At 40.3% G+C, this 17,392-nt stretch overlaps 1 protein-coding gene across 1 annotated transcript in view; it reads left to right on the forward strand.

Annotated features, from left to right (window-relative positions):
- Nucleotides 1-17,392, forward strand: part of RUNX1T1 (RUNX1 partner transcriptional co-repressor 1) — a 151,442-nt gene that overhangs the window by 83,625 nt on the left and 50,425 nt on the right. The window contains 4 exon segments of the mRNA XM_070392290.1: nucleotides 4,694-4,831; nucleotides 7,516-7,757; nucleotides 11,341-11,430; nucleotides 16,007-16,188. Of these exon segments, the coding sequence (XP_070248391.1) occupies nucleotides 4,694-4,831; nucleotides 7,516-7,757; nucleotides 11,341-11,430; nucleotides 16,007-16,188 (652 nt within the window).

Here is a 17,392-nt window from a genome sequence, read left to right on the forward strand (position 1 = left end):
CTACTAATTGTTGAGTCTACATTTGAAACCTAGCAATTCTCCTATTATGCCAAATATTCTCCCACTTTATAACTTTGCCATGTTTAAAATGTTAGCATTTCCCTTTTATTCTCAGGCATTGTTTTGTGAAGGGTTCTGAGCAGGAATGAACATTACCAGGAGTGCTCTCAGGGAAATAAGATGGCATCATTGTGGGGCCTGGCTGGCCACCATCTGGTCTCCATTAGTCTCTTGGAATATCTCACACCCAAACATTGGAGTCGCTAAATGACTCTATTGTCAGAACTATGTTTGCCATATTTTCTGGAGAAACAAAAATGAGATTCTATACCCAGTGTTTTTCTCCCCTAATTGTCTTCTTTTTTTCATTTAGTAGTGTTTTGGTCCACTTGGGATTCATCCTCTTTAGTGCATACCTTCTAGCTTTCTTAACTAACACTTATTCCAATAGGACTAACTCTGGACTACCTACTAGCTGACCAAGAAGTTCCTCAATCCATAACACCCCTGAGGCATAGATATCCTAATTGACATAACAAACTCTGATGGAAAAAGATATACAATCTACCAATACTGAACTTTCTGTCTTTTCACACTAATCATCTCTTGAGTGGTATGTAAACAAGGGAAATGTAGAATGCCTATTCTTTATACTTTAAAAACATGCCTGGAACTATTTGAACTAACTAAAAGTAAAATAAGTGTCAGGGTAGATTATGACATACCTTTTCCCTTCTACTTAAAAAAAAAAAAAGGAAATGGAAAACATACCACTTCTAGAAGACCCTGACATTGAAATGGTATCCGTAATGTATTTATATATGCCACACTTTCTTCTATGCATCGGCCATCTTTAGTACATATGTGTTGGATAGATGCCATATGGGTTGAAATAACCACACATGGAAAATCTTGTTTAGAAGTGGTGTGAATCATTAAGGTAAAAGTGAAGTCAGTTCTTTTGATTATACGTACCTTGCCGACCTGAACGAAATGGTTTTTCTTTTATCATTTGATAAAGAGATTGTTAGCTTGAGGAAAAAAAGTTTAAAATTTCAAGAGAAGAATATACTTAGTAGAAAACAATCCTTCAATAAATGTCAGCATTCTCCTACAGCAACCAAAAATAGAAATTACGTACAAGAACAATGTACTTTCACGCACTTAAAAACTACGTAAGAAATGTTACAACAATATTGGTTTTAGTATATCTTCTAATTTGAAATGGAGTGAAATGCTTCTGTGGTTAAATCAGCTTTTTTTTTTTACTGTTTGCTATAAAAATTACAAGCATATATATTTCAGAATGTTTTTTTAATTCAAAACAAATGCAGCAGAACTCAGCATACTTGAAACACATTTTCTGAATTTATTTGAAATCTTTTGACTCCAGAGAGTTCTGTGTGTGTGTAAGGGTTAGGCCTGACTGGTTATTTCACCATCTATCTCCATCCTGGCTTGATTGCACCGAACAGCCCAGAATGAGTTCCATATGCTCCCACTTTGTCTAAGTTTGTAGGACCTCTGGGTTGGAACTCCATTTGATCAGAGTAAAGCTAACCATCTCAGAAATTTGGCTCATGTCAAATGCTTAGAGCTCCACATGGATTCCAGTTCGAATGTATACGTTCCCCGTTAGAAGTTGTGGCGATTTGCTGTGCATGGGCTTACTTGTTATTGTTCCTAAAATATGGATGGCATTTCAAGAATTTAAAATCATTTGCCTACCTTTGATGACGATGATGATCTCCTGGAGAGAGTTATGTTGCAAATACGGACCAAGACACATCATCAAAACGTTTTCAAATAAAAATTATGATATATCAATTTTTTCCTAACACTGGACAGATGAATTCAGAATGACAAAGATTATCTAAAGTTTGAAAGGGAAACCCATTGTCATCTTTGTAGTTTATTTCACTTTTTTCTTATAAAAAAATAAAAAATATGGGTTTAAGGCAGTGATGGCGAACCTGTGACACGCGTGTCAGAGGTGACACGCGAACTCATTTTTTTGGTTGATTTGACTTTGTTAAATGGCATTTAAATATATAAAATAAATATCAAAAATATAAGTCTTTGTTTGACTATGGTTGCAAAGATAAAAAAAATTTCTATATGTGACACGGCACCAGAGTTAAGTTAGGGTTTTTCAAAATGCTGACACGCCGAGCTCAAAAGGTTCGCCATCACTGGTTTAAGGTATGTTTTCAAGCGTAGGCATTGCTCAAGAATCAGGTCAAGTTAAGTAAGGTGGCGTGTGTGTCCTCTAAGGCCCGGCTTTTAGCTCCGGAGGTAAACGAAGCTGACCAGGGCACATTTCTCCCTCTTCGGGCTCTTTCCTCCCTGTTTGGGTCTTCCCTCTCTTTCTTCTCTTTTCCTTAAACTACTGGACTTTTTCATTATTCCCGCTCCCTCACCCCCCTCCTCCTGCTCCTCCTTTCTCCGGCTGTGCTTCCCTTGTGTGTCTGGCCTGGCTTCTCTAACAGTTCAGCGTGAGTGTTAGCAGAATGAAAACCAGATGGGCCCGCAGTTCCCACTGTTATCTCCCAGCTGACTCTGGCCGGCCCCCCTTATCCCTCCTTCCTGGGCATAACAGGAATAGTTGCCTTTATTTAGGGCGACTCGTATGTGCTGCTGCACCTTTTCCCTCAGCTGCAACATCAGCAGGCAGCTGTGTAGTCCCTGTTGCTGAGGTTGGTTGAGGTGAGTAGACTGTGTAATGAATTTAACTAGTAAAGAAGTGGTTCGAAACCTGCCTAGCTTCTGTATTGTTCTAGAATAATTGATTTACTGAGCCTTTTCTTGCTTGTTTGTGAATCCTCGTCTCAGGATGTTTTTTCCCATTGATTTTTAGAGAGTGAAAGGGAGGTAGAGGAAGAGCGAAGGGGGGTAGGGGGGGAGAGAGAGAGAGAGAGAGAGAGAGGGAGAGAAGGAAGAGAGAAACATCCATGTGAGAGGGATACATCAATTGGTTGCCTCCTGCATGTGCCCCTGACTGGGGCCAGGTAGGAAACCTGTAACCTAGGTACATGCCCTTAACCTAACTGGGAATGGGACCCGCGACCGTCCGGGGGTGCGCAGGCCATCACTCTAACCACTGAGCACCACCGGCTAGGGATACTGATACTGGTTTTTCAATAATGTGGAAAAGCAACATGAAGTCTATTTTTAGCAGTAAGACAAAGGTGGGAGTGCTCTCCACCGGTGTCTTTGCCATCACCTCACTCAGAGCACTCATTCACTACAGCGACATTCTTCGTTACTCAACCAGAGGCCCTGATACTACTAACCAGATAGATCCTCTGTCAGAGGGCTCTTCTGAGCACGATGAGGATGATGATGATGATGATGATGATGATGATGGTCTTTCTTTTATTACACCTCCCGCAGCATGGCACTAACATAATTTCAACATTTAAATATTGTGTCCTATGGCAACTCAAGTCTAAAGAATCTGCTGTGAATAAAGGGGAGGTAGTTTTAGAATGGTCAGAGTAGTAATTTGGGCTTTCCATTTTCTTTTAATAATTGACCTTTCAGTTATTTTGAGTCATTAACTCTGTACCCATATGGTTATAATATTTTTAAAGGCCCATTCTTTACCAATAGTCTGTGTTATTTTACTTTTCAAAAACTCATAGAATGCGAAATATCTGTATCTAAGGCTGAAAAAGGTGCCTTAAGCATTAAACATGTTTGTATGTATGTGTGTGTACGTGTGTTTGTGTGTGTGTGAACATCTCTACACATGTTTGAGGAAAATTGGATCTAAAGAAACAAACAAACTTCTATTTTTTCTTTTTACTGGAGATTTGATAAAGAGATTAGACTGAGGAAGAAAAGTTTAACATTTCAAGAGAAGAGTATACTCAGTAGAAAACAGGCCTGAGCAAATGTTCATTATTGGGTAATCAGAAAACTTCTCCATATCTGTCACCTGCTCATGAAAAACATATGGAAGGTCTTTAGTTCTTTTTAATTCTCAATGTGGGACTTTTTTATTCTGACTCTACCTGAGATTGTTAATTGAAATATTGGCCTCATGTTTTTGAAGCGGTGGGTCATAAACTCACAGAGTCTAAGTAAATAACAGCTTAACTTCGTTGTGTGACACATGCCATTGAGGGAGCGGTGATTTTTCAAACAGGGCAGAAAACATTGCCGTGAGACCTGTGTCGTGGAGACGTACTCTGCGTCATCCAGCAGGCCGGAAAACTCAAGTGTGGAAAGGAGGTGAGCGGTGTTATGAACCTCGCTGGCTCCTCCTAGTATTTCATCTACAGAACAGAACTTTATATGGGTGTTATTTCTAAGCGGTCGGAGGGGTTCATTGCTGTCTTCCTCATCTATTTTTTACCTCTTGCGAATGTTGGCTCCTGCCTTGAGTGAAGTTGCACTGTTGTTTATAACACTAACAAGGGAGCCTTTGCCCACCCTAGAAATAACGAGAGGACGTAAAGTCACCCAGTTACAAACGAGGCCCTGTCATCTGTGCTGCACCCCCCCCCCCCCCCCACGTCAGCGGGGTCTGAATGATAAAGTCCTGATTGCAACGTCAGTAGATGAGCCTTGTTTGATGGATGGAAGATGATGGGTTTCTTGTGTTTACCTGCTTGTAAAAACGGTGAGTCCCCCACTTAGAACACTGAGGTGCTTGAGAAAGTAACATGTTCCCGGTGGCACCCTCCAGATCGGACTGAGAAACACTCCACGATGCCAGACTCACCTGTGGATGTGAAGACTCCGTCCAGGCTGACTCCTCCCACGATGCCACCGCCCCCGACAACTCAAGGAGCCCCGAGAACCAGTTCATTTACACCAACAACGTGTGAGTAGGCATTTCCTTTTTAAGTTTGAAAGTTTTTCTGCAAGTAAAACTTAAAAGAAGATCCAGCATCAATGAATTATGCAGAAATGAAGCAAAAAAAAAAATCATTTATTTTCCAGTGAGGTATTGAGTACAGATGTGTTGTATCATAAGTATAATTTGTAGGGATGGCAGTATTTGCCTGTCTTTTGTGCTTGCTTCAGAAATGTATTTTACTAACATCTCCGTGAGTGAAGAACGCTACGTTTGGGCTATAACTCGAGATGTTACCACTGGAACTTTTAATTTGACTTAATGTGGAGCTTCTTATTGTAGTCTGTTCATTTTGACTTGGAACATGTAATAATTCAGGTTACATCTGATCTTCTAATACTTTTTTCTTCTGTTATTTACAAATCATTTTAAAATCTAACATTTTTAGGATTTATGTTTAAAATGTAATGTTTAGACACACACACAAAATGACTTTATGCAACAGTTGTATCCAGAAATCTTTCTGAAATAAGGAGCATCTTTCTTATCCTGAAACTGTCAGGTGTTTTTTTTTAAACATAGTTTTATTAATTTCAGAGAGGAAGGGAGAGGGAGAGAGCAAGAAACATCAATGATGAGAGAGAATCATTGATCAGCTGTCTCCTGCACGCCCCACATTGGGGATTGAGCCCGCAACCCAGGCATGTGCCCTTCACTGGATTCGAACCCGGGACCCTTCAGTCCGTAGGCTGACGCTCTATCCACTGTGCCAAATCAGCCAGTGCATGAAACTGTCGGACTACATTCCATCTTGGCTCAGGTCCTTTGTTCTGAATCAGTGGAGAGTATTGCTTTCTGTGTCATACAAGGAAAGGACTGAATATTCTGACAGAATATCAACTTTCCTTTCTTTCCTGTATATTATAGTAGGGATAGCAGGTAGCTTTGTTTTCATCTGTCTCAAAGTCTTGGTTAAAATTGTTGTCAAGGATTTGTGAGAAAAAAACACACACACACACAAAACTACCTATTGCAGATAATAGTATGGATAGATGATGTGCCATTAAATCTACACGCATAAAAAATACCAGGCAAGAATAGATTCATGGGATTGGAAAGGATGGACAAAACACACAGCCCAGACTGGGTATGCAGAGTGGCATTGCCATTTGAAAGGCCTTTCCAAACGTGTAAGGAGTAGGAGGCCGCAGCAGTGCCAAGTTGTAGCCCGGTCATCTTGTATTTGTTTTGTTGTTATCCAAAGCCATAGTGATAGGCCTATGTCTGCCGTGAGAAGTCCTAGTGAGCTGTCATTTCTTGACGGGTTGCTTTGGTACTCATGTAGGACTAGAGACCTTTTTCTTTTTTTTTTTTTTTTTAAAGAATAATAGAGTACTTAAAATATCTTCAAACTATTGTTGGGAGTAGTTTATCAAAATTATATTTAAAAATGTGTTTGGGAAAAATCAGTTTGTCAAATTAATTGACTTAACGTAAAATCAACATTTTCCTTAGGGAGAAATGTACAAATCTTTCTAGCCTCGAAGTTATCGATTATCATCTTGATGTTCAAGTAAATATGTTCAGAAATGAATTTACCGGATTACCGCCAACTATTATTAATGGGATAGATATGTACCTTTTGGATTTCTTGAAATAACTCCCTGATAGTTATCATATCTATTTTGGCTTTTCCCTAAAGAAGGGGTTAAGAAATATGAGGGGAAGAAAATAGCCTTCTAATTGGGTGGTTGTAAGGTTAAAGCTTGAAAGTCTGATTTTTATAAACATAGCTGTCAGCCTGTGTGTATAAAACATGATTAAAAATGTCCAGTGATAAATTTAGTCTCCACAAAATGTACACTTTCTCTAGGAGGGGAGCAGCTGAGAAAGAAATAGTTCTGTTACATTGATGTAAGCTGGTGACCAAAGGCTGACATCCAAGTGTTGTTTGTTCTGTGTTGGAAACATTTCAGGTGGTTGGCATATGTGCACATGGGCGGCAGGGCTGTCTCTGCTACAGCCGGCTCCATTTATAATCAGCTTCTGTGCAGAAAACCCTCGTGCAGTGTGAGGAGTAGACCCACTTAATTATAGAATACCTGAGCTGGTATGAGCCTGTAAAGTCAAAGCATTTTACAAAAAAAGCTCCAACAGTCTTTTTGTTTGTTTTGTTTTTAACATTTTTATTGATTTCAGAGAGGAAGGGAGAGGGAGAGAGAGAAACATCAGTGATGAGAGAGAATCATTGATCAGCTGCCTCTTGCACGCCCCCTACTGGGGCTGGAGCCCACAACCTGGGCATGTGCCCTGATGGAGAATCAAACCGTGACCTCCTGGTTCATAGTTCAATGCTCAACCACTGAGCCATGCCCAACCACTGAGCCACGCCGGTGGGGCTGTATTTATTTTTAACTTTAAATAATTTCTTTTAAAATTTTTTCAATTACAACGTAGGGGATGTAGTCAGTAATATTGCAATAACTATGTATGGTGTCAGATGGGCACTAGATTTATTGGGGGTGATCATTTTGTAAGTTATATAATGTCTGATCACTGGGTTATACTCCTGAAATGAATATAATATTGCATCTAGCAGTTTTTTTTAAAAAAAAATTCACTAGACTTAAAGGGAAGGGAACTTGGTTGTAATTTTCTTGTGCATTTCTCTATACGTTTACCTTTTCTCTCTGATTTTGTGCTCTTGACAGTAACTAATGGCACAAGCCATTCACCCACAGCCTTGAATGGTGCCCCCTCGCCGCCCAATGGCTTTAGCAATGGGCCTTCCTCTTCTTCCTCTTCTTCTCTGGCTAATCAACAGCTGCCCCCAGCCTGTGGCGCCAGGCAACTCAGTAAACTGAAACGGTTCCTTACTACCCTGCAGCAGTTTGGCAATGACATTTCACCAGAGATAGGAGAGAGAGTCCGCACCCTCGTCCTAGGACTGGTGGTAAGCAAACAGAAACCGGCCCAATTTTCTGGGGTAAGGGAGAGTGCATGGGGGGATGAAAAATACAGTCTTCTTTCTCACGGGTATTTTATTCTAGTCGTTTTTACTGCTAGAGATTGGGTCCAAGTCTGATCATTCTATAACAAGGTTTTAAATTCTGCATTGCGTGTTGACCCCCTGCCCCCACCATGGTTTCTCTTACTATTTGGCTAATGAAGATATGGCTATATGCATATTTATTGCTATCTTGGCCATAAATGTGTAGTGTGTCTAAAATTCCATAAGTATATCCTCCCAGCATGGCTAGTGCCTTTCAATAGTGACAAAATGTTTTGGGTATGTGAATGATTCACGTCATGTAATTCAGTGCTCTTTTTAACTTCGTTGCTTTAGGGGACTTTTATTAGCCTAGATCTGTGGTCGGCAAACCGCGGCTCTCGAGCCACATGCGGCTCTTTGGCCCCGTGAGCGTGGCTCTTCCACAAAATACCACGTGCGGGCACGCACGTACAGTGCGATTGAAACTTCGTGGCCCATGCGCAGAAGTCGGTATTTTGTGGAAAAGCCGGTATTTTGTGGAAGAGCCACACTAAAGGGGCCAAAGAGCCGCATGTGGCTCGCGAGAGGTTTGCTGAGCTGCAGTTTGCCGACCACTGGCCTAGATGATGAACTAGAATTTATAACAAATAACATTCTCTTTGTATGTGTTTTCATTTTTAGGGCTAATCACATTAAGAATTGTTTATTGTGGTAAGATATATAAAACCTAAAATTTACCATTTTAAGGATTTCTGAGTATACATACGGTTCGGTGGCATGAAGCACATTCACTGTTGTGTAACCATCAGCACCATTCATCTCCAGAACTTGATTTCGTCACCCCAGACTGAACCTATGTCCCCATAAAACAAGAACACCCCAAATTTATCTCCCCTCAACTCCTACAACCATTAATTGGTTTTTGAATAAAAACAAATTTTTTTGGTGTAATTACTAAAATGATTCGTTTGAGAATGGAAGTGTTGACTAAGGCACATTATAGTATATTCTATACATTATCACGCTAGACATGAGAACAGGCATCCTTTTTTAGAGCCCTAGATCACTTTTGCATTTCCATGATTTCATATACACATGAGGGTTTCCATTTAGAAAGGTGATTTTCCCATAGCAGACGGAATCACGGACAAGCTATGAGTCACAACATCGGTTCTTTCAGTATCCAGGCTAATCGTGGAACTGAGATTCACAAGATCGGCAGCAGTTTCCTTTTTCTTGAAATAGATCACTTATTTTTATTGCGCGGATTTACCAAGGGCAAAGGCATACCAGTTGTGTTTTGTCAAAGAAGTTCCCAAATGAAAAGTCTGGCTGAGAGTCTGAGGCAGTAGACGTGCTTCAAATCACGGCCTCTCACATTGCCAGAGATGTTGTTGCCAGAGATGTTGCAATTCAACTTTTTTTTTTTTTTTTTTTAAAGTATGTGGAACTTTTCAGTGTCGTCTCCCTCTCCTCCGCACTCTAAGAACAACAGCTTGCACATTCCCCACAATCCATCAGCTTCACCTTGTCCTCCTCAGGACAGGAAGGTGAATTTGACAGAAGAATGTCAGCCTCCTGCAGTTCCTTCTGTCACTCACTTATCTTTTCCTTTTCATTCATTCTCACGTTTTGCATAATAGGCTTTTCAACTCCTAAATCAATTAGACGGAAGCACCACAAAGTAAATTCAAAACAGTGATTGTATTAAGAAAACGGTAAATGTGTTGTTACTAGTAGACATTTCTTCTGGCAACTGCTTTATAAATTGGATATATCTTTAACAGCGGTTTCCATAACTTTAAATGTATCAAAAATTTGGTAGCCTTCAGTAGATTTTTCCACATCTTAAGTGGCATACTTTGAAGATACGTTTTATTTATCTGAAAACCTTATGGAGATAAGTGAGGGGGAAACATTAATAGTGCTTTGTACATGAGAGGCAGGCAGTGAACATTTGTCAAACGAGCGAATGACTAGATGATGCATTTTGTTTTGGGCATTGAACACAAGCTGTTCTATTTAAATCTTGGGACCATCCTTTGAAGTAGTGATTTTTATACGCATTTTACATGTGGGAAAACTGAGGTTTGCAGAAGTAAAATACACATTGTGATAGGCCTATGACTTGCAGTCAGGTAGTAAATCTTAATGAATCTCATTATGCTGTTATTTAGACAGTTAAGAAAAAATATTAGTAACTGTTTTAATGTGCAAAACATAACCGAAATGGCTTTGGGGAAAATGAGCCATAGAAACAAAATGGGGGGAAGGGGTAATAAAAGGTAAAGGGGCCCAATATATAGTCATGGGAGATGATCTGACTTTAGCTATTGGGCACACAATGCAGGGTACATATCTTGAAAATGAAAATGTATACGTGAACCTATATAATTTCATTAACTAATGTCACCCCAATATATTTAATTCATTAACAATTTTTAAAAAATTACTAACTGAAAATAAAGAGGCAAAATAAAAGATTTTAAAAAAAGGGCCCCTTAACCTCTATTATTACAGATAGAAAGCTAGTGTTTATTCATAGTTTCATGTTAATATGTTTTGAATTTGGGGGTATGAAAAGCTTAGAACTTGGTACCCCATATTTTATCATAAAAGGAAAAGGAACTGCACCAAAAAGTGGGGAACAATATTCTAAAGCTGTTAGGTCACAAATACCCCAATTTTGTCAGGCACGAGGATAATCGAAGGCTTCAAGTTCAGACTACAGTTTACAGTTTTCGATTCTGCCTAGGGACTAAGGAAAACGAACCAAATATAGTTGACTTACTCAACACCTTTACAATAGGTTGTTGTCTGTTAAATCACTCATTGCAGGATATAAACCCCGAGTATTGGGGGCTTGTTTACATGGCATAGGTGAGAGTGAATAGAGTCATTTTGTAGTCTCTTCTGGGTTGAGCAATAAACCTTGCCTCTATGCTAAATGAAGTATCTTTGATGACTGGGGAATATTTTCACCCTCTATAAGACTCAGTGAATCGGAGAAGGCCCAAACTTTTTCTTTGGCTTCATTAGTGCAGCACACCACCCAACATAGCTGTTCATTCTGAGCAAGGATGCTTTGGTAGACATAGGAAGAATGGAAGGATGGAAGGACGGGAGAAGAATATTTCCACCAGCAGAAATACAGACATGACCTGTGGGGTGAATTGAGATTCTGACACTTGCCTTTGACCCACTATGCGATCAGTTGTGCTTTTAAATGAAGAGTTTTCCATAAAGGGTAATATTAAAAGGTTCTTCATGATTTTAGAGACAAAAGTCTCTGACAAAAGTATGCACATTATTCTCAAAGTACCATATTTATGGTCTTTCATTTTCAGATGTAAAAGGTGGGTGATACAGTGAATTATGCAGTATTTTTTATAAAGTCAACGGTATTATATTGAAAATACTGCTTCCTGTATGTGTGTCTGCTGGTTATTACAGTGTTTTAACCGTATTGGTAATTTGGTAATCTCATTGTTTTTACTGCCTGCCAAGAGACAAAGGTGTTTATAATACACATTTTCTTCCACAGAACTCTACTTTGACAATTGAAGAATTTCATTCCAAACTGCAAGAAGCTACTAACTTCCCACTGCGACCTTTCGTCATCCCGTTCTTGAAGGTATTGTACAGCTCACTTGTCTGGAAAGTATTTCAGAGCATATTGTTGTAGGTCACAATAGTGTTTCTTTTTAGGAGTGGAGGGTGGTCAGAAATTTAAGGGTGCTTTCACTTAGTTTACTGGGTGAAAACTAACTGAATATCTATGGTTTTCTGATCATTTCTGAAGCAGTCTTAAAATGATAATTCAGAGTGTTTTGAATAGTTAAGTTGGGAGAAGAATTGAGAAATCTCTTTGAATAAAGGTTTTGTTTGTTTATTTGTTTGTTTTGGTCCTTTGAGTTACATTTTGCTTGTCTTTGGAATGAATGTAAGATTGGTTCTTTCTTTTTAGTTTTTTCAGAGTCTTAAAAATCTGTCTAATTTATTTTTGCATCAACCTAATGCAATAGAAAGAGCAGACCCTCACCCCCTCTGTCAGTGAGGAAACTGGGAGTAAGTGGCAGAGGCAGGGTACGTCGGTCTGAGAGCCGTTTGTGGTGTGATTTAGAAACAGTATTTATTCCTCAGTTTCCTGGTCTTCACCTTCTCCAACTACTGCCCCTCCAGTAAAGCAACTGCAAAAAAAACACACAAAAAGAGTTCCCAAGAGAAAGAAGGGACATGTTTATCTGGGACAGCAGGCGGTTACTTCACTGATTGATACTAAGAGAATTGATAGTTTTGATAGAAAAATAAAATTTTGATAGAAAAGCAAATTATGCCCACCGCTTGGGCATAGTGGGTTGTTAGTGAATGCCATGTAGAGCAGTGGTTCTCAACCTCCTAGCCCTTTAAATACAGTTCCTCATGTGGTGACCCAACCCTGAAATTATTTTCGTTGCTACTTCATAACTGTAATGTTGCTACTGTTATGAATCGTAATGTAAATATCTGCTAGGCAGGATGGTCTTAGGCGACCCCTGTGAAAGGGTCGTTCGACCCCCAAAGTGGTTGCGACCCACAGGTTGAGAACCGCGGATGTAGTGGAACAAACCCATTTTTATCCTAACCGTAGGCTTTGCAGATCGATTAAATGAGAAAGACTCATTCGCCTTCCCCTTTGCTGTGAAGTTCCATCTTTTTTTTTTTTTTTTTAAATCAGACACATAAGGTTCAAGTAACTACCCAAAATCTAGAAAAGTTGTCAGAACTGAGCCCAAATTAGAACTTTCTGGATGATACGTCTTTCCTGCTGTTATTCTTGTTGAAGTGAAATGAGATAGTTCTGTTCTGAGAATATTTACAAATCATTAAATTATATCTTTTTATATGGAAACCCAGATTTCCATTGTGTTCTTTTCATTGTTTTCTATATTGTGTACATAAGGTTACAGGTATGATGTATCGGTATTTCCCTCCAAAATGGCTTCTACTACAATCATGTATTCTCAAAAGCAAATTGTTTTTTTTTAACATGTCAGTTGAGTCTAGAATCTTCGGTTTTCTAAGAGAGTTGCTTTCTGTAAAGATTTCATCATATGAATTCCATTTCCTGTGCAAATACCACTGGTTTCTTTGCTTGCAAGAAACTAAGGAAAGAAAAGGAGAGAAAAAAAAAGGGGGGGGGGGCTCCTTTCAGGGTCAAGCTGGCAGCCAAAAAATTATTTTAAAAGCATACAAGGACACTTCCATGTTCTTCTATCACTGCTGCACACCATATGGTTACCATATCATTTCGTTGGGATCATTGGAATCAAAGATAAAACTTTTTTTTTTTCTAATTTTAGTGCTTTTTCTCAAAGGAGACATTAATGACAAAAACCATATGGTTGTGGGAACTCGGGCCTTAATAAGTGCATTCAAACATTGCTCTAACAATATGCATTAAAGTCTTGTTTTCATTAAGCTAATGTAACCCTCAGACCCTCGATTCCATTTTGCATTTATGGAGAAACATTTACTGGAAAGATATTAGACACCATTCTAATTACCTAATCTGGCACCAGAATTAGAGCAAACAGAATTGCTTTGTATTACCATATTTTTTAAATTGAAAGAAGATGTTTATGGAACCACTAAATTAAGCCGAGCGCCACGTGAAAACCTCTTGTCTTGTGCCATCCATACATTTAAATTGGAAACTGGAGGCATGCGTGTTTACTATTAATCACTCCGTTGTGTGACAGGGGTTGTATTAAAACATGAAGTTAGGGATCCCACCAAAATATAGATGAAAGAAAACTCTTTAGTGAAAACAGTCCTAGATGCAGCTTCTTTTCTTAAAAGCCTCGTCCCCTGTAGACACCAGTTAAAAAGTATAGGTATGCTTTAACCACATCCACCCTCCAACAGCCTCCTTTGCAAAAATAGATTTGAGTCTGCAACTAAGAAGTTAGTCTCTCTATAACACATAGCCCAAGAGATGTGCATTTTATAACTTGTCTTCAGAGTCTTACTATTTTGTGTGTCTTCAAAATCAACTTTTGTACTGACTATCTTAAGGCTGTTTCTGGATCGGAGCCCTGGAATGCGTTGCCAAAACACATCTGCACACGAGCTGTCCAGCCTGGGGGTCAGCCCTCCTGATTATCATTCAGGAACTCGTCTCTCTGAGCTGGCAGAACTCGGTCTGCCTGCCTGCTTAAATGTTCTCACAGAAGGAATCTGAGAGAGCCTGGCGCTGTGGTCTCAACCAAATCTGCCTCAGACAGCATGGCCACAGTCTTGTTTGCAGTGTACATGGGAGGTGGGGTTTATGATATATCCCAGGTGCCTCCTCTTGATAAGAATGCTGAAGATAATATGAAGAAGGTCATGGGACAGGGTTGATCTCTCCCCCCGTCCCCCACCCCACCCCCAATTCTGAATCTCATGCTTTGTTAATGGAGTACTGGAGATACTTGTGTTTTTTTGTTTTGTTTTGTCTCCTCCTTTATTAAATCTTTTTTTTTTTTAAATCTTTGGAATCCTTGGAAACAACCAGGACTAGAGAGGTTTGCAATATATTGTTTTGGACAACTTTTAAATCTTATCCATAGACTGCAGAATGATTCTTAAAACCTTTTAAGTGTTCAGGGGGGATTGCTATTTTATTATCTATGGATGGCACACAGTGTCTGAGAGCTACCTTCACTAAGGAGGAAACAGAGTTTAAAAATATTTTGAAAATATATTTATTACCCACATGACCCTCTAGACCAGTGGTTCTCAACCTACCTAATGCCGCGGCCCTTTAATATAGTTCCTCATGTTGTGGTGACCCCCAATTTCATTGTTACAAGTTGAACATGATTAAAGCATAGTGATTAATCACAAAAACAATATGTAATTATATATGTGTTTTCCAATGGTCTTAGGCGACCCCTGTGAAAGGGTCGTTCCACCCCCAAAGGGGTCGAGACCCACAGGTTGAGAACCGCTGCCCTAGACTAACTGCAGATGGTTTATTTTTAGCTACAGCATTGGTATGTGCTTATCTTTAGCAAAAATCCTAGTATTTTATACCTTGTGCGGAAACATGCGTTGGCATTCTTAGGAGATGGACCCTTGGTTCATACCTCAGATAATGGATGGAGTTTCAAGTCCAGCCTTGGTGCCTGTCCCTGATAGTGTAGACCCGAGAGCCCATAGAGGAAGGCCGCTGGCACCTCCTGTATTCAGAAATGCTTTTCAACCCCACGGGCTAACTAATATCCATGGCATCTTGTTCCTACAAATAAGATCCTGGGTTACAAAGAGATTTAGCTTATGGGTCTCCCCTTGAATTTGGAGAGGTAAGTGTTGTTGTTCTTCACTCTGCCACCTATTCACTCTGTCTCCCCTGTCTCCCCCGCAAAAAGAATAAAAATAAAAGAGAGTGAGAGAAGAAAACACAACAGCAACCTGGATTTACTTTTTTAGAGTGAAATTCCATTTCCATTTGAACGCTTTACTGTGTGGAATCGTCTCCTTCCCTTTCGTTACATTTGAGATCGCCGGAATTATGTGTCCACAAACATGTTCAGAGAGTCTTTTTCCAAGTGCTGGGCTCGGTGAGGAGCAAGAGTTATGGGCACACGAGATTTCTCCTATGAAACTGTATGCAATTTTTAGAATAAGGACGCTATAAAGAAAGCAGACTATTTTCGTAGACCACTCATATATGCTACTTTGTGCATGAATTCCACCCGGGATATCTGGCCATACTCGGGGCGTTACTTAAATGTATGAATCTGACGATTACTAAAAATAATTTCTACATTCAACTCTTATTATTATTATTATTATTATTATTATTATTTGAAGTTAGTAGTCAACCAGAGATGTTTCATAGGATGAACCTGTTTTACCTGGGCAAGTTACTAGATACAAAAAGAAATGTGTATACATTTCACATACCTTGTGTCTTCCATGAGGAATAAACAAAAATTGCTGATGGATGGAGCCAGAACTTTATATCCTGGGGGGCTTAATATTGTATTAGACTCAGATCTGAAGGACCTTAAAAGTAAATAAGTGCCAACCCCAGTGCTCCCCGTGGTCCTGGAAGCCGGAGGGGTGAGGTGGCTCACACAGGTCAGGCACCTCATGCTCGGGGCAGTGCAGGTCAGGGAGCAGCACTGGGACCTGTGCCTGGACACCACACCTATTGCCTTTGTCCCCTCCGGCTCCCGCAGGCGAACCTGCCCCTGCTGCAGCGCGAGCTCCTGCACTGCGCGAGGCTGGCCAAGCAGAACCCTGCCCAGTACCTCGCCCAGCATGAGCAGCTGCTCCTGGACGCCAGCACCACCTCCCCTGTGGACTCCTCCGAGCTGCTCCTCGACGTGAACGAGAACGGGAAGAGGCGGACTCCAGACAGGTGAGGGGGAGCGCAGCGGGCTGGCCCGGCCTTGGCCTGGTACCCATGGGATGAGGACCTGCTGTGTGGGATGTCTAAGCTGACTGCTCACCTACACCTGTTGCAAATAGCCATAAGCTAAAGGGTCCCTCCTGGGGACCTCGCTCTGGCCTGGGATGTTACAGAGGGATGACTCTCTGGCCTGTGTCAGGCTTTTGTGATGATTCATCTTTGTTGCTTATAATATTAAAGTCAAAGGTGAAGGCCCTGGCCAGGTAGCTCACTCAGTTGGTGAGAACATTGTCCCAATACGCCAAGGTTGTGGTTTGATCCCCAGTCAGGGCACATACAAGAATCAACCAGTGGATGCATACATAAGTGGAACAACAAATCTCTCTCTCTCTCTCTCTCTCTCTCTCTCTCTCTCTCTCCCTCTCCCTCTCTCTCTCTCCCTCCCTCCCTCCCTCTCTCTCCCCTTCCCTCCCTATCTCCCCTTTCTCCCTCTCCTTTCCTCTCTTTCTAAAATAAAAAAAAATAAAAAATGCTTTAAAAATTAAATAAAGTAAAAGGTAAAGATGAATGATATTCAAATGTGCTAATTGCCACTAATGGTTCTTAGACACAGAGTATTAAAATTGTCATTTAAAAAGTATTATTCTTTTTTCTTTTAATCCTCACCCAAGGATATTTTTCCATTGATTTTTAGAGAGAGTGGAAGAGAGAGGGAAAGTCAGAGAGAAATATCAGTGTAAGAGAAACACATTGATTGGTTGCCTCCTGCACGCGCCCAATTAGGGCCCGGGCCGGGGAGGAGCCTGCAGCCGAGGTATGTGCTCTTGACCAGAATTGAACCCGGGACCTTGCAGTTCCCAGTCCGATGCTCTATCCACTGAGCCTAACTGGCTAGGTCACACAGAATGTTATTAAAAGCAAGCCAGTTTACATACAGTTACTATAATTTCCATGCTAAAGTCTCTGGACTTTCTCTGACATAGGACCTCCCTCTTAATGTAAAATTCCTGAAGCAAAGGTTACACATTAGTTTACTTCTGACATGCTGTAGACTCACCTTCATACGTGACCTACCAATAGTGCTAATTTTTATTTTTTTATTTTTGCAAGTCATCTTTCCTCGGCCATATGTAAGCATTTAGTCCTTTAGCTTTTAAAGGGAACTGCTTAACCCAGGTGTCTGCATGGCACCACCTGAAAACCAAGAAGCGGC

The sequence above is a fragment of the Myotis yumanensis genome, unplaced genomic scaffold (genome assembly GCF_028538775.1).
Source record: "Myotis yumanensis isolate MYYU_CA2020_CCGP unplaced genomic scaffold, mMyoYum1.0.hap1 SCAF_15, whole genome shotgun sequence".
In the NCBI taxonomy this organism is placed as follows: Eukaryota; Metazoa; Chordata; class Mammalia; order Chiroptera; family Vespertilionidae; genus Myotis; species Myotis yumanensis.